Consider the following 17,387-nt stretch of genomic DNA (forward strand, 5'->3'; position numbering starts at 1 on the left):
GAAGAGGTTAAACTGACTCGTAAGCATCAACTTCGGAAAAGAAAACAATGTCGATGTTGTTTGCACTGTCGTGTAGTATGTGCTCAAAAGCTTTAGCTCTGTACCTCACCTCTATCGAGCAGCATACATTACTCCGATTGCAAATGAAGGGAAACTCGACTAAATATTTTTGCATCGAAAGAAATTAAACACACCATACTACAGCCCATTTGTAAAGCTGCTACTACCTATATATCACTGTAAAATTCCTATAACGCACTAAATTACGAGCTTCAGCAAAGGCACTGCTGTATAACGGGCACATGTACAACAGCTTTCTAGGTGCCAATCTCATCTCTTAACGCTAAAACAACAAATACCAAATTATCTGTTTCGTTATCATCGTCCCTAGAGGTAGAACGGTCCTAATTTTGTTTTCCGGCTCTTCAACTATCCCTCTTTTGATCGACCTCGTCGTGCCAGCTATCCCCTTTGACGCAGCGGGTCGTAATATCAAGGCACCAGCATTATCCACTGCTGCGCCCAGTTTAATCTTCAGTCTTGAGCTCGTGCAAAGTACGATCCTACAAAAAAATCTTTTTTTCAGAAAGAATAAAAAGGGAACACCGACACAAATCGTGCCTGGATCTCTCAGAACCGAGTGATACCGCTCTCTGACCCGCAGCCGTGCTCAGTAGCAGGCCCTGCCCAAGAGTTGCCAGGTGACCAGCGCCCCAGACGCAGACACGAACGCGGCTGACGCCATCTCCTGCCTCTGGTTGTCGCCGCCGATGACGTCGCAGTCGGTCAGGTTGAGCCGTGCCACACAGTCCCTCCCCACGACCCCGAGCACCTGCGGCATGAGGGCCCCGCGCCAGGCCCGCCTTGTCTCGTCCACTACAGCGTCCAGCCAGCGGTACCTTGCCAACAGCTTGATGCAGGCCGCCATCACCTCCCGCCAAGACAGCCCCAGCCCATCCAGGTCCTCCTGCCAAGCACTCAGGTCGGGCCAGCCGTGCTCCGCCATGCTCACAATGGCGTGGGCCACCGGGTGGCTACGCCATCGCTCCCTCACCCTCGGCAGCTCGCCAGCAAACCGCCGCTCGAGCGCAGCGCACGCCCGGCGGACGGTCCGGGCCAGTGCACTCAGGGACATCTTTCCCTCCAGGCAGGACGGCTTCAGGTGCGCAACCAGGACGCGCGACACGCAGGCGACCAGGCCGTACACACCGGAGGTCTCCTCAGAGTAGCCGTCTATGGACGGGCAGGTCAGCATGGGGCAGATGCTTCCCCGGGGGCCCGAAGGGAACAGGTGGTCGGTCCAGCCATGGCGGGACACGTCGATCCTCTTGATGTAGTAGCGGGGGTTGATGTGGGGCTGCTTGCGCCTCCGAAGGTCTCCCTCGCTGGCCCGGCCCAGGGATGCGAGTGCGGACACGCAGAGGTCACTCAGTGACAGCTCTGGATCGCAGAAGCGCACCTTCGGCTTGCGGCGTCGGTAGAGTGCCATGTCGTAGAGCCAGCGGCGGTGGAGCACCAGCGGGGAGACGCGAATGTCCATGTCCGTGTAGGCTCGCCTCAACATGGCCGCCTGGCAGGCAAATCGCGGGTCCTCCACTCGCTCCCAGGTCTCATCGACATCCGGCTGGCACTTTAGCTGCGAGAAGAAAGGTCATGCCTTTGACTCTTTGAGAGCACTCTGTCTAAGATACAAAGGTTTTGAATCACTTTGTAGTAGTTCATTGTTACAGTTCATAAGCCACTACGCGGCCCTGTCACAATGCTCTTGCGACTTTGACGTCATGATGGCGCTTAAAGGGACACTGACAACCCCCAAAAATTTTCTTTTTATTTTTTGCCAGGCGCTTCATTATGGTGTCGGAGGACTACCCCATTAATATTTTGCAACATAGTAGCGTATTTTTTTAATAAAGCCAAAAGACGCAACTGCTCGAAACCGAAACTGAAACCCGACGGAGGTCGGAGAAGTGGAGAGAAGAGAGTGAGTGGCGGAAGTCACGTGGCTACACCCGACCGCGCGTTTTTTTGTTTTGTTTTCTCCTCTCCGTAGCAGACGACACGACATGCGGCGTGCGGGAACTGCTCGCCGTGCGATTCTTTTGCAGTTAGGTTTGTTCCGCTCGTTGTTCTGTACTCGATGAGTTATTCTGTACACTGAGGAGTTGGAGATGAATAGTGAGTGCCCGTGGTGAATTTCCATGATCAGCTCCGAAAAGAATACACCCAAGATGTTGCGTAAAGAGCTGGCTCACATGTCCTGCATCCGAAAAAAAGTGGCATTGTGCGACAGAGTTTCCGAAAGATCAACGGGATCGGGACCAATAGCTGGCTGCAATTCCTGTAGAACATATACGGGCACCTCGGAAAGCGGACGCTACCTGATTTATATGCTCCTTGCATTTTGTGGAAAATGATTACATTGAGTTCGCAGCTGTCAAAACGGAAATCCCATACTATTTAATTCAGCGAAGTATCGTCCACAACATTTGTTTGTTTGTTTCTTCAGTGATGATTGTAAAAAAAAGAAAAAGATATGTAAACATCGGAAAATGTTTGAAAAAAAAAAAAAAAAAGTTTCACTGGGGATCGAACCCAGTCCTACCGCGTGTGAAGCGGACGTCTTTCCCACTGAGCTACTAGGGCATCTCGTTTGTGATGAATCTCTTTCCTTAGTAATAATTCAGCCGGTAAACTGTAAGTTGGAAAGTTTGCTGTCGATTTTTCTCTAGCAAAAGCACTCCCGGGTCGAAGTCGGGAAGCACCACGCTTTGGGGACATTCGCACCTAGTAAAGAAATCGTACGCGTGCATATTCAACTCGAAGTAGACACGTCGTGCTTGACGTTTGCGCGAGCGATGTCTTCAGCCACGAGAAGAGAGCGACGGCTCGGCGACGTCTTCGGGCAAATCGGCTTGGTGGCCGGGCGTGTCATACGGGATGAATACCAATTCTTTTAATCAGTCCCAAATTTCTCTTTTAACGATAGACAGAATTCGCCGGTACCGCGAACGACAGTTCAGAAATAGAGGTCCCACGCCCGTCGTCCGCTGCCATCGCCGTCCCCGCGATTCCCACAGTACGCGAAACGACGAACGCATAGAATGCTTCCGGTTGTCTGTGGAACTTTTTTTTTTTTTCAATCAACGTATTTACAGCTTTTTAGAAGCCACAAAAAATGGGTTTCATATTTTTTTCTATTTTTAATATTGAGTGTGTGCCTTCAGTGACCCACGACTTTGATTAAATTTGGTGGTCGCATCGATACCTTAAAAAACGGCCCGTGACCGCGAAAAAGAGACTGAGCGAGACTCGAACCGGCCAGTTCTTGATCGGCGGTTTTCGGGCGGAAAGAAACCGAATTTTGAGCCGCAAATTCTGTTCTGGGTAGGTGAGCTCTCATATGTCACGTACAACTAAAAACCTCGGCGAGCATAAATACCCTGTCAGTGTCCCTTTAAGACGAGGACAAAAAGGGAGACAGACAACACGGAGCGCTACTTCAACTGTTTATTTGTGAAAAATAGGGGGGGACATATATAGACACACACCGCTTCACCTCAGCCAATCCCGGGCCTCACCGTCAACATTGTCTAACAGGTCACCACTGACCTGTTAGACAAAGGGATAGCGTTTTTGCGAGCGACGGTGAGGCCCGGGATTGGCTGAGGTGAAGCGGTGTGAGTCTATATATGTTCCTCCCTATTGTTCAAAAATAAACAGTTGAAGTAGCGCTCCGTGTTGTCTGTCTCCCTTTTGTCCTCGTCTTATGACGTCAAATTCCCAGTACCAACTAGCCCAACAATCTGCATTGGCTCTTGCGACACCCTCTTTTCGGCTATAGGACCAAAGTGCTCAAGTTTCTCCGCTGACTACAGCGCAATTCCGGCCCCTGGCAGGACGCCCCAAGTCGAGTGGCTCGCCTCGTTTTTCACCCCGCTTCGCCGTCATAGGCGTTCGACTACACTAGTCAATAATATTAATTGCGATAGAGGAATAATAAACTTTCTTCAGACTCGGTAGTCTTGGCTGGTGGGGCAAAAGGAAATCTAACGCCGCCTGACGAGGCTCCACCAGCCGTGTACATCGTTCAGCAGCAGAGGGGAATAAAAAAAAAATATATATATATATATAAAAAAAATTAAGAAAAAAAAATTCAACAGCATTTAGACAATGATAGGACAAAGTCTAAAATGTTAGCACTAGAAGTAATATAAATACACATGAACACACGTCATACCATCTACGTCACAGCCGTACAATCAACTATAGTAGAAAAAACACTAGCGAAAATTCAACAAGAAGTAAGCTTTCACACTCTTTTTAAAGCTATAAGACGATACAGCATCTTCAACTATTTCTTCAATTTCCAAATACTTATTTAAAAATTCAGGAACTTGATGTGCTAATCTTTGTAAACTGTAATTAGTTTGAGATTTCGGTGTCATATAATTTTGGTCCCTGAGATTATAAGGTGTACTTTTACGTAGATAGAGCTCGTAGAATGCCGCCTGGTCACTACTAATTTGTTTATATATTTCTACCGCAAGTTTAACATTGAAAAGCTGATCAATACGCAGCATACAATATTTAAAAAAATAAGGGGCTGTATGCTCTTGGATGATATGCTTTCAATGGTGCGTACAGCTTTTTTTTAAATGGTAATGATTTTGTCAAGGTTGGTTTTTGTGGTTGAACCCCATACTAAAAGACAGTAATTAAGATGTGAGTTTATAAGGCTGTAATAAAGTTGGCACATAAGCCAGCTGGGAAGAAGAAACTTGACTCTACTCAGAATGCCAACAGAACTAGATATTTTGGAGCGCACATGGTTTACATGGCGCGTCCAATTTGATGTTTCGTCAAACCAAACCCCCAAAAACTTGTGCGAAGGTACTTGCTCAATTATTGAATTTAGAAATTTTATAGTCACAGTGCTGGTCATCTCCTCATTTCTAGGCTTGAAGATGATGTCTTTTGTTTTACCTATGTTCAGCTCCATTTGATTTAATTGTAGCCATAATGATAATTGGTGCAGCCAAGCGTTCACCGAGTTTTCAAGTTTTTCTAGGCTTTTGTCGGTGAAAAAGACGTTAGTGTCATCGGCATATAGAATTTTATTTGGAGTTTCTGGTATGTTGATTAGGTCATTCATGTACAAGATAAAAACTAATTGGAAGAAGATATCAAAGCCCAGCTACTATAAATCTTTCATTGCTGATTGCAGTAACAACCTCCAATATTGTTGTAGTCAATCCTTAAAATTCTACCGCTTCCCTGAGAAGCCGTGCAAGACTCAAACGGCACCAAGCCTGGACGAAAGCAGTGCTTCAACAAAAGTAAGTTTCTCGTTCGTTGGAAGATCAGTCTTGCTAAATATACTGAAAAAAACAAAATGGAACAAAACAGCATGAATACCAAATGCGGGAAAGTCAGTTGGCAGTGCCTGCATGACGATATATTTGATTTATGTTCGCATCCGCCCCTTCCCTTGAGGCGTTTGACAAGGCCTCATTAGCGATGTTGGATCCCTTTGGCACGAATATTTGAACTACAATCGCTGACAGGGTAAGAACGGCAGGGAGGAGCTTCAGTTACCCCGCCTCCAGCACTAGCTTCGAACCTTCGATGGGGCTTCTATCTGACGAGCCTCGAGCGTGCACGTGCAGCCAAATCGTGCGCGCACGTGCAACATAGGCAGACAAGACACTGACCATAGTCTTGCGTCTGACATTGCCGTCGTTGTGCAACAACTGCAGCAGCCAGGCCTTGGGCTCCTCTTCAGAAGGGATGAAGTCCAGCCAGTGCCAGAGCTGGCTGCACCACTTGAGGGACAGGGACAACCACAGGCTCCGACTCGAGGAGACCTCGTGAAGACGCCGGCATGTGCAGCCGAGGCTCAGTAGGTCGAAGGGGCACGAGAGGGCGGCGCAGATCTCGTACAGTGCAAGGTCGGGGAGAGAGAGCAGCTCGCTCACCCCCCGCTCGGAGGCATCCTCCGCGCGACGGAGGACCTCCTCTTGGCAGCTCATCCTGTCACAGAAGGCAAGGAAGGCGGTGTGTAAGGGGACCTTCACCGTGCACCTTCGGCCAAATGCGTGCCATAAAGTTTATATGTTTGTTTGAGTTTTATCTGCAATAAAAAAGTCCCTTTGCCGTGGTCCCGCAGTAGGCCGGAACATTGCTGTAACGCGTGCAGAAATGACGATAACTTTACCGCGGGAGGTTGCACTGTGCCGTCCCTCGTGCCCGAGCCATAATCATAAAAAAAAGACAGATTTTTTTTTTTTTTTTTAAGGTTTGTTCATGCTAAGAGTTTGCTCTGTCTTGTTAGTATATCGCTTGTCTTGTTAACACTTTTCAGGTATTGAGGGAAAAGAATAAGAGCTCGATTGGGTGTAAAAATTGTGAATGCTTTTTACATTGGATGTTGATGAGGCTATTTCCACAGTTGAAACAGGGTTCTAGTTGGCAGCCTGAGTCAAGTGGACCCTGATATGCTGAAATTTCTAGAGTGCCACATAAACAATGAAAACTGATTACTTTTTATCGTATTCTTACGACTGGAGGACTGGAGAAAAAATTAGCGCATCCAAAGAATGCGCTCATTTTCTAGATTACTTAAGTTGCAAGACATGCTAATGTGACAGTGCTTCATTTGTGTTAAAAATATAATAAAAGAAATGCAAAATAACGTACCCAGAACGATTTAGTACAAACAAACTATAGGGTGTCCCATGTGGACCTTCCGCTGTAAAGCGAGCCGAAAAAATCGGCACCTGCGCATAGAAAGCTCAAACTTTCATCAAAATGTGCACTGAGCAGGTCAGTTTTACCCTGTGAAATTTTGAGGCATAGTTCTTTTTCTGTAAAAAAGGAGAGCAAACAACTTGGTCTACGTTAGGCCCATTCACAGACGACCAAGTTAGCAACAGTATCAACTTGTGGCGCCATCTCCCGATAGGTGTAGCAAGAGGACGACTCTCTGTTGTCTGCTCACTGTCCCTATCAAGAGATGGTACCACAAGCAAAACGCACCTACATGGACTTTGACAAGTGTTTTTGCTCATTTTTTACACGAAGAGAACTACGCCTTGAGATTTCACACGAGAAGACTGACCTACTCAGTGCACATTCAATGAAAGTTCAAGCTTTCTATGTGTAGGCGCCATTATTTCCGGCCCGTTTTACAATGGAAGGTCTACTAGGTAAACCCTATAGAGCTTCTCATCTCAGTAGTTACTTGACAGGTGGACAGGAGGCATTGACACACGCAGTGCCATAAGGTGGCTTCAATTTGGTTGGTTTCGGGTTCGCGGCTGTGTTGGTGAGTTATGTTGTTTTCGTTTAGCTTTGTAATATAAATGTACCCCTTGTGGTAGAGAACCGATGATACAGTGGTAATGGGCCACCTTGAGAACTACGACGTAGTTACGAGCCTAAATTGTAGACGTTTTAACAAACAGTTTCCTCTGATCATGTTCCTCGTTTCGCCAGGTTAGGTGGCGAAACGACTGAAATGGTGCCGGGGAAGCGCTAGTGATGTCTATGGACGTACTGGATATAGTTTCCCTAAAAATAAACTAGTGAAGAGCCTTGCATGGGGGCAGTGAAAAAGCAGGTCGACGGCCTGACTAACAATGCAACGAATCGCAAAGGACAGATGAGCTTGCAAGTTTACCGCTCACTGTTTGGTTTTCGAGGACACGTGTTCATAAAAATTGCCGACCGGGAAACCCCCTTGTAATAATGCATAGAATGCAAAAAAAACAGATATTGTTTTCATTGGTATCTTTAAAAAAATTAAGTACACGAGAGATGTTTTAATAGTGCTTCCTAGGCCGAGTAGGACACTTTTTCAACTATCAACTGCAACTGTGCTAAAGAATTCACTAGCAGCATTAAACAATGTTGATCTAAGGAAACCACTTGTTATACAGACATTTGGCTACAACATATTGAGTAAATAAGATAAGGGAGAAGCCTGTCGGCTGAAGCCTGACGTCTGTCTTCAGTATAAATATTGGAATAAAATTATTTGGCACAAGAGAATTGACCTCCAGCAAGCTTGGCTCCAGTCAAATGCCAGGCACCACTTCATAGATTCGTGTAGACGGATCTGTATTTGTTTGAACATATGTATGCTTTTTACTTTCAGCGGTGCCCAGAGCAAATCGAGCATCGACAACGCTGCACTCAAGTGATTTTTATGCAGACGGCTTCTTTTTCATCACGTATTGCGTACCTCGGGTGCTTTTGTCAGGCACTCACATGCTGTTTCTGACACGTTTTTCACTTGAAAAGTTCAAACCTCTTTGTCAAAATAAATTATTTAATTGGATATCTTAAGAAAATTGAATGACTGCAGACATGAGACCGAGCAGTCTCTAGTTTCTTTAAATTCATAAATAAACAGATCAAGCGAATGTTTATACCGCAAAAATGATTCCCTCTCATATAATCAAAAACACCTGCTTTGGATGCATTTTGATGCTTTTAAGAAACACACATAGTGAAATGTTGTGTTGACTGCATTTGCCTTCTTTAAGATCATAAATGCATGATCATAAATATACCTTGCACTTCTTATTGTGCCAATGCTTCTTAAGCAAATTTGAGCTGTCATAAATAATTGACCTCTCAACCCTCGTGTGTCTTACAGTCCGGTACCCCGAAGGTGCAAATAGTCAAAACGTGCAATGAAATCAAGTGCAGAAGTTGTGCACCTATTGATGGCATGCAGTTAGGCAGTAAAAATAAGTACCAGATGACCACAAAGCAAGGCAAAAAAACTTTCAGCCTTTCCACTCTGGTGAAGGAGGAAGAGCAGCGGAGCTGTAGCTTCTGTTCTCGGCGATAGCTTTCCAGGCAAGCGATCTGTTCTTCTTTCGCAAGAAAATCTGAAGCGCTCGACGCAGTGGAACTTTAGGCAATAGCAGCCTCACGGCAGTTGCGGAACTATTCGCGCTGGTGCACACATCGCCGCTTGTTCTGTTCCCACTCTTTTTCCTCTGAAGAAATGTTGCCGCCATTTATGAGCGACGGCAGCAACCAGTTGTCTGATTGCCAAGGCTAGAAAGGTTGCTGCGATTTATCAGCGACGGCAGCAACCAGTTGTCTGATTGCCAAGGCTGGAAAGGTTGCCGCGATTTATGAGCGACGGCAGCAAGCAGACAACCGGTAAGCACAACACTCTGGACAGCTACCGCCATCTATGAGCGACGGCAACAACCAGTGTTCTGTTGACCACGGGTATCAACATTTATTTGGTACCGGACACGATCCTGGGGAAACTAGCCCTTAACAGTTCTGTTGTAAAAAATGCTGTAAAGTGTGACAAAAAACACTAATACAACGCCTTTGCCAGAGTGCGGAGGGGAGAGAGGAGCGACGATTTGAAGCCACCTTATGACAACCGCGTCACGCGATTCCAAGATGGCAGCGCCCATGCGACGGAGGGTGAAAAGGTCTAGACTGTTTTTTTTTTTTTTGTGGCAGCCGCCACGTTGAAATTCGTTGTAGCCAAATCGGGGCAAATAGCAAATTACTTTATTTGCCGACTGGAAGGTGCGAACATTCAAGGGGTTTGGGCCTATACATGGCTCGCACCAACATCACATTGCATACTTTTGGTCACCATGAACGACAGAGGAAGCGAAGCTGCTTTAGGAGCTTTAGGAGGAATTTCGAGTGATGACTTAATCTTTTATAATCTTCTTGGAAAATCTGGGAGACACAAAAGAGAATCCTGGTGACAGAGATCTTTTTCCCCTCTTCTCTGATGGCCATCGGAGCGCTCTTTGGATGACATCATGTGCAAGCCATGTACAGTTCCGACTTTTTTCTTGGCTATACTCTTTTATTGTAGTTATCCTTAAACTTAGTTTCTGTCACACCAACTATGTCATATTTCAACATGGCACCCATCACACGAAAATGGTCCAAACAGATTCACAAACGTGCGCACAGTTCATTAGGATTCTGAAAATATGTAGTGTTTGTACACAGCATCTCAGTGTATTAATTGGAGAGACATAGAAGTTTTACATTTGCCTCACTTGGATCCTTTTCCAAATATAAGCCAAGACAATAAAGGACAGCAAGCTCCGTGTATAGACCAACTCATGTTTACAAACAAACCGGAGCACCCCTAGCGGATGCCACCGGCACAGTGCATGCGGGATGGAGTGTGGGCAAGAAGCCCGCCGTTGCCCATAAACAAACCATTAAATAATGCAATGTTTTTGGCGTCAGTATGAGTCCCCGTGCTCTTTTCTGCGTTGGAATTGTTGATTCTACGTTTTCCTGGAAACATCTAACTACTTGAGCAGCCTCAGCGAAATTAACAAGGCTCGTTACAATGCAAAACTTTGTGTGACTCTGACATGCGGTGATTCACTCCACGTGGAAGCCGCAGAATGGACGCTAAAGACTGATTCGCATGATGAGATTCCACTTGCAATTTTCAGTCACGAAGTCGCTCGGACAGCAAAAAGGTGAACCGTAGCTGAGATGGTTGACGTCGATACTGAAAATCGCAAGCAGAATGGGACCAAGTGAATCAGAAATAACAAGTCGATGATGGCCACTGGTAACAATGACCAACATCTTGTATCGACTGTTTACACCGAGCCTGCTTACCCCAACCAACCTTCAAACTTATATCTTTTGAGGCCAGCACTTACTTCTTATCGCAATTACAGGGCCAAAGTTAAATCTACGGGCCGGTGTCGTCCGGAAAAGCAGAGAGAAACGTTTGAAAGAGTAGACAACAGTTCAAACGACCAGGTTGCCGTTTCAACTTGAAGACGCACCGAACGTAGTCCGAAGGCGGTCCGTACAACTTGACGGTTCTCCCACGTTTATGTTGGAACAAAACAAATAAATCTCATGAACACAAGTATTGGTGAAATCAACTTAAAGTGCTTCCCGCCTAAGCAATCGTGGTCCGACGGCGCCTGGTTTTCCCCTTTCACGGCATAGATCCACATTCTCAGACAGATTGAGCACATGAAAACTGACCTTCAAACCTTTCTCGACTCTTTTGGTGCAGCCAGGGGCGGATTTAGAGGGGGGGTCCGGATGTCCTGACCCCCCTCTTGATTTTTACATGTGTAAAATTTAGGGCGTAAAACAAAGAAGAGGGGGAGGGGGTTCCTAAACATAGGGTACGCTGACCAACACCTGACCCCCCCTCAGGAAATTCCTGCATCCGTTCCTGGGTGCAGCCCCAGATGCGGCATTTTGGCGAGAAGGCAGAATTTTGTCTGGTTTCGTTCATAAACAATGCAGGAATGCACGTTATGCATGGTGACTTCCGCCCACAGGCCCAGACCGGAAGTGCACTCGACGCGCCACCATCGCGCCGTGACGTAACAGAATTGAGTTTGTGTATAGTCTCAAAATAAAGCATATGCCACTTTTCCCCTTAGTTTCTTACACCGAAACAAACAAAAAGAAAGTTTATTTTTTCATACGATTTTTGCCACTTCGCAATATTTTTTTTTAATTTCGTGCAGTTTCATTTTTTTTTTTTTTTTTCTCAAGATGTTTTAGCCGCGCACTACTTCAAATGCCAAGTACGTTCTTTAGAGCACCTGTCAGACCCTGGTTACGATCTTAAGCGAGATAATCAGAAGGCTGATTTCACTATGAAATACACGTAAGGTAGTCCGGTAACTTTACAAATGACGCACCGATGTTCCGTGAGTTGCGCAAACTATGCGAAGATCGCAAGCGATCGACCAACTTCCAAGAGCCGACTTGTCGTGTTTACCATGCGGACAAACCATCTACGAAGCCTAGAAAGAGAGGTGAGGAGACCTCCTACCTTGTTCGTAGGTTGTCAACAGGATGGAAGATAGAAAATGTCACGTTCGTATCGCAGCGATACCCGAAAACAACGCCACCAACTTCATGCTTGTTTTGTTTTCTTTAGACGCGCGTGCGCGTCCACGCAGACTGCGTTCTGTTATTCACCCCTTTCGACGAACGTTTTATAGTTCGACGTCACTGGAATTTGTGTGGTGTGTTCGAAAAGTCAAGAGTTGGTGAAGCTCAACTTTTGGACTGAAGGTTCGAAAACTTACCAATGTCTTATCTTTACACCGTGTTAAGTTGGGTTTAACAAAATGCAATTAAATTTGTCTTTACTAGTTTAAAAGCTTTTAAGTAACAACTACCCTTCTAGAAGTTTATGAATAATACAGAACAAGCTAGATGGCGCAAGTCACCACGTTACCTTAAAGAAAGAGTTTCTTTTTATTTATCCATTCATTAACCCAGCACGTTAAAATGGCGCATAATACGAGCGATCACATCGCACTTTTGTAACCGGTAAAGTCGTCGGACGACGCGCGCAAGGACTTCGTCTCAGCGGGCTTGCTGCTTGCGAGAGACCACCAACCTCACCCATGAACCAGGAAGGGGGTCTGTGGGCACTCCTGCCGTCCAAGGTCTCCTCCCGAGATCAAGTGACGGGGCACAAGCTCGCGCTGCTGGTCCTCGTCTCGGAGTACTGCCGTGTCAAGACCGAACGGCACCTCAAGCCCGACCAGGAACTGTGGACGCACACGACCAAGCAGTGTCGGGACTTCGCCATCACCGCTCTCAAGCTGCTCCAGAGCCCAGACATGAGTCTGGGCGAGCTGCTGAGCTGCCTCGACGGCGTCCTGCACCCAAACACCATGCGGCTCTTTACCGTCAGCCTGAGGACCATCTACGACGCCGGGGTAGCGGGCATCATGGACTACATCCCGAATCTGGACAACCTCCTCGCGGACCCCACCGCGACGCCCGCCGTTCTGCACAAGAGCAGCGTCCTTGGTCTGTTTGTTCGTCGGATGCTTCTGGCACTTGACAAGCTCAACTTCAGCGGTTTGGTGAAGCTGCACCAGAGCTTTAGGTCGTACTACGACGCCGAGGGGAACGGAGATTCGAAGGCGACGCAGCGGCAGGCGGATCTGTTCCTCGCTCAGCAGGTCACGCTGATGCAAGTCAACGAGAAGGCGGCCCTGCCGCCGCCCCAGCTCCAACAAAAGCTCCGCGAGCTCGTCGGCGGGAACCCTGCCCTCACAGAGGCGCACTACGTGTCCTTTCTCAACTGCCTCTCGGTAAAGGAGTACTTTGGCGCCGTGGAGAGCTTGCGGCAGCACTTCGACCGCACCAGCGCTCCGGACGCGAGCTCCAAGCCTGGTCCGATGGCGACGGCGGCATCCTCCGAAGACAGTGGCCGTAATCTTCGCTACGCGTCCCTCCACCTCGCCATGCTTCACGCTAAGATGGGCCACGACGCCGAGGCCCGGGCCGCCCTGCGCGAAGCTGTGACCCTCGCGCAGGACGCCAACGACGTAGTGTTCTTACAACACGCGCTCGCCTGGCACTGCCGCCTGGACGGGGCCCGCTGTCCGGAGGCCCAACTGCGGTGCTCGGTCACCAGGGCCTCCGAATTAGGCCTGTGCGGCATTGCCTCGCTGGGCATCCAGGCGCTTACAAGAGTCGGCGCCGAAGCGGGCTCGCCACCGGCAGCCGCCCTCGAGCTCTTGTCCAGGAGCGAAGTGCTCAACTTCCAGCATCCACAGGGAGATACCGGCATTGGTACAGTTACGTCACAGAAGGCTGCCCTCTGGACATTGTACGGGTTTCAGCGAATGGCTAATCTCCAGGCGCAGTTGCTGTTGCAGCTAGGAAGAGCCGATCAGCTACGCACGGCCGGCGTCGTTCCAATGGGGGAACCTGCCTGTCTGGCCTTGCGCAGTCTCGCTTGGGCGTTGACCCTTCACGGGCGATATAACGACTCAACCAGCCTCCTAGACTTGGCCTCAACGCTCTTCCCGGCCTACTCAGCATGCCAGAACCTGGTCACTCTGTGCCGCCTCGAGTGCAGCTTTCACGAAGCACTCCACAAGACCCTTTGGCCTAGAGCTGAGGGGCTAGCATCCGGAATACGGATACTGAACCGCTTCGAAGGGGACCTCTGCAAGGTCAAACTCCTTCTCTGGCAGGGACACCTCAACGAAGCCCTGGACCTTGTCGACACGGTTCTTGCAATTGAGGACATTAAGGGGACGGGTGACGGAGACAACACTAGCAATTTTGAGGGCAGCCTTCCCCACTTTAAAGGGAGGTGTTACCTTCTCAAGGCAGAGATTCTAATTGAGTCGTCCCAGCCTGTGCTTGCTATCCCAGTCCTGTGTGAGGGCCTCACCCTAGCGGAGAAGCACCATCTGTCCTACCTGCGGGCCAGCTTAGTGGTCCTGATGGCGGGGGTTCAGTTTGAGGTGGGGCTTCCGGGGCATGCGTGCACTTTACTGGAAGAAGTGGTTACAGTAGTGCTGTCACAGGGGGGCCTGGTGGATGTCGGACAGCTATACCTGCTCCTGGCCAAGTGCCGGTTCAAGAGCGAGGGACATGGGGGACTGGAGAGCGCTGTGCATCTGGCCTCGTCTGCTTTGAAGTGCTACGAGACGGTAGAGTCGAAGCGAGGCATCAGGGAGTCTGCCTATTGGCTGGCATTGCTGTGCGACAAAGCTGGCATGGAGGAGAGGCGCAACGAGGCAGCCAGGACGTTTCGTAGAGTGGACGAACAGATGGCTGAAAAACTGCTGTACGAATTGTGAGGCTGTCTTTCTAGGTTATCTACCTCAACCTCTCCCTTTTAGTTCAAGTTTAAGAGGTGTATGGTCTTCCACTGTAAGCATCATCGCATGAGAACATTTTGATTAGGGGTAATGTTTACGAGGCTTGTAGGTCATAGCTGTGTGGTGGACAAGTGTCCAGTGTTTGTATCATCATTCCAGGTTCGTTCTTATGTGTAGTGCCATTGCTGTGTCGGACACCTCAAGGCGCATCCTGAGGCAAGCTTCAGGCGGGGCATTTTTTCTACGTTATAAAAACTGCAATTCGTTCGTAGGAATTCAAATACAGCAACATGTTAAGGGAAATGGCCTCATTTGATTGTTTACTTTATCAAGCCAGAGCATCTTAGATATCAGTTTTGGTCCAGAGAACTTTAAACGGGTTTGTTATTGTGAGAAGAATGCTGTTTTGTGCAGTATCATCTAGAAGAGCACAAATTTCAGATATCTTAATGTAATTTCATTTAGATTCCTTATGCACCGACTCACTAGAGCCCACTAATTTAGCTGACAGCGGGCAGTTTAGCCAGTCAACAGCACAATCAATTGTTCCATTTTTAGACTACTGCATTTTCAAGACTACAGCCTGCACCCGGTGTATAGACCCACTCATATTTACAAACAAACTGGAGCACCCCTAGCAGACGCCACCGGCGCCGCGCTTGCACGGTGGAGTGTGGGCAAGAAGCTTGCTGTCGCCCATAAGCAAACCATTGAAATGCAATGTTGTTGGCATCGGTGATTGCCCCCGTGCTCTTTTTCGCGTTGGAATTGTTGACTCTACGTCTTCCTGGCGATGTCCGACTACTTGAGCGGCCTTACCGAAATTACCGAGGCTCGTTGCACCACAAAACATTGCATGAATAATGTGACGTGTGCCGATTCATTCCTCGTGAAAGCTGCAGAATGGACTCTAAACTGATTCGCATGATGAGATTCCGCTTGCAATGTTTAGTCATGATGTCGTTCGGGCTGCAAAAGTGTAAAACAGAGCTGAGATGGTCGACGTCGATACTGTATATCGCAAGCAGAATCGGACCAAGTTAATCGGGCACAACAAGTTGGTGATGGCCACTAGTAACAATGATCAACATCTCCTTGTATCTGCTGTTTACACCGAGCCTGCTTACCCCAACCAACCTTCAAACTTAAAAGGCTTTTGAGGCCTGCACTTACTTCTTATCGCAATTATCGGGCCAACGTTTAGTCTACGAGGTGGTGTCGTCTGCTCTTTCAGACGACCAGCAGAAACGTTTGAAAGAACAGGCAACAGTTTGAACGATTAGGCGGCCGTTTGAATTTAAAGACACAGTGAATGTAGTGTGCAGGTGGTCCGTACAACTTGATGGTTTTCCCGCATTCATGTTGGAACAACACAAATAAATCTGATGACTACGAGGTTCCATGAATTAACCCCAAAGTGCTTCCCGCCCAAGCACTCGTGGTCCGATGGCATCTAGTTTTCCCTTTTCACAGCACATCCACGTTCCCGGACAAACTGAGCACATGATAGCTGACCTTCAAACCTTTCTCGACTCTTTTGGTACAGCCTCAGTCACGGTGTTTTGACGAGAAGGCAGGTTTTCGTCTGGTTTCTTTCAAAACAATGCAGGAATGCACGTCCCACATGGTGACTTTTGCCCACAGCTCCAGATGCTCAATGCACCACCACCGCGCAGTGACGTAACGGAGCTGAGTTTGTGTATGGTCCGCAGGTTCACAATTTAATTGAAAAAAGAAAAGATTTTACTTGGTTAGTCCTCACCTGGTGTGTATTCGCACCCGGAGCATAGTCTGCACCTGGTGCCTAGTAGTAACTGGTGCCTAATAGTAACACCTCCCGCACTGTGGGAGGTGTTACTATTAGTAATGTCGCAAACTGGTCGAGTTCGCATTCGACCAGGTTCGGCTTTTTTTAACTTCTTGTGAAAAGGTCGACGAAGGTTCGACTCGGGTTCGACTGCCATGCGCATGTGCGACAGGCTGGCCAGTTGGCTTCGGATTGGATGGTGATGGCTAAGGAATGAATTAAGGGCAGCACTGATTGGTTATTTCAATTAAGACTACACGAAATAAAGTTATTAACTTCAGTGATTAGAATTAGTTTCTTTTAATTGCAACTGTTCATAAAATAAAAATTTTTGCATAAAAAAAAATCTTCAAACCTAGACATGCTTGTATCAAGGCCTGGCCACACTAAAGGCCTCACACAGGATCTTAAATAGGGGTAAGGGTAGAGTGTACTAGAATGTGTGAGTGGGACGGTGCTACAGGCTCCGCTCATGCTTTCAGTTGCACCTCAAAATGTGGAAAGCGTTCAGGCGGAACCAAGCCACTTCGATCGCAGCGCCACCTTCGCTGCGTGCGATCAAGCAATGACACGGGTCAAGATCATATAAGCAATAGAGTCCCTAAGGGGCTATATTGCTTATTTGATCTTGACCTGTGTCGTTTTTTATGATTTTGACGTCAGAGGTAATGTCAAAGCACCACGACACGACGATGGGACGTTACGACGACGCCACGACGTCATCGTCGACTACGATGTTACGCAACGCCAAGATGCTGTCGTAAGGCCGTCGTGACATCCTGTCACGTCGAAGACGACGCCGTATCGCGACATTAAGTCGCCATCGTAACGCAGCCGTGACATCGCGTTGAGGACGCCATTACGCGACGTCAAGTCACCATTGTGACGCAGTCGTGACATCACATCGCGTTGAGTATGAAATGGTAACGCGACATCAAGTTGCC

The 17,387-nt window shown here is 47.9% G+C and overlaps 2 protein-coding genes across 2 annotated transcripts; one reads left to right on the forward strand and one right to left on the reverse strand.

Annotated features, from left to right (window-relative positions):
- Window positions 1–7: 7 nt before the first annotated feature.
- Window positions 8–11,979, reverse strand: LOC8051782. The gene is made up of 3 exons (XM_029983199.4): window positions 11,828–11,979; window positions 5,712–6,030; window positions 8–1,636 (listed from the first exon to the last, which is right to left on the reverse strand). Exons 2-3 carry the CDS (start codon window positions 6,027–6,029, stop codon window positions 671–673), a joined length of 1,284 nt encoding a protein of 427 aa, XP_029839059.1. The 5' UTR covers window position 6,030; window positions 11,828–11,979; the 3' UTR covers window positions 8–670.
- Window positions 11,980–12,261: 282 nt separating this feature from the next.
- LOC8051784 (anaphase-promoting complex subunit 5) lies at window positions 12,262–16,719 on the forward strand. The gene has a single exon (XM_029983200.3). The coding sequence runs from the start codon at window positions 12,411–12,413 to the stop codon at window positions 14,613–14,615; it is 2,205 nt and encodes a 734-aa protein (XP_029839060.1). The 5' UTR covers window positions 12,262–12,410; the 3' UTR covers window positions 14,616–16,719.
- The last annotated feature ends 668 nt before the right edge of the window (window positions 16,720–17,387 follow it).

The sequence above is a fragment of the Ixodes scapularis genome, unplaced genomic scaffold, assembly GCF_016920785.2.
Source record: "Ixodes scapularis isolate PalLabHiFi unplaced genomic scaffold, ASM1692078v2 PGA_scaffold1__304_contigs__length_218370807, whole genome shotgun sequence".
Taxonomy (NCBI): domain Eukaryota; kingdom Metazoa; phylum Arthropoda; class Arachnida; order Ixodida; family Ixodidae; genus Ixodes; species Ixodes scapularis.

What these genes read in the sequence shown, in the direction of transcription:
- LOC8051784 (XM_029983200.3), top strand. Translation starts at nt 12,411, where the DNA reads ATGAACCAGGAAGGGGGTCTGTGGGCACTCCTGCCGTCCAAGGTCTCC.
- LOC8051782 (XM_029983199.4), bottom strand. Translation starts at nt 6,029, where the DNA reads ATGAGCTGCCAAGAGGAGGTCCTCCGTCGCGCGGAGGATGCCTCCGAG. An exon ending in ATGTCAGACGCAAGACTATG is followed by an intron (nt 1,637 to 5,711) that starts GTCAGTGTCTTG and finishes TTCTTCTCGCAG; the next exon opens with CTAAAGTGCCAGCCGGATGT.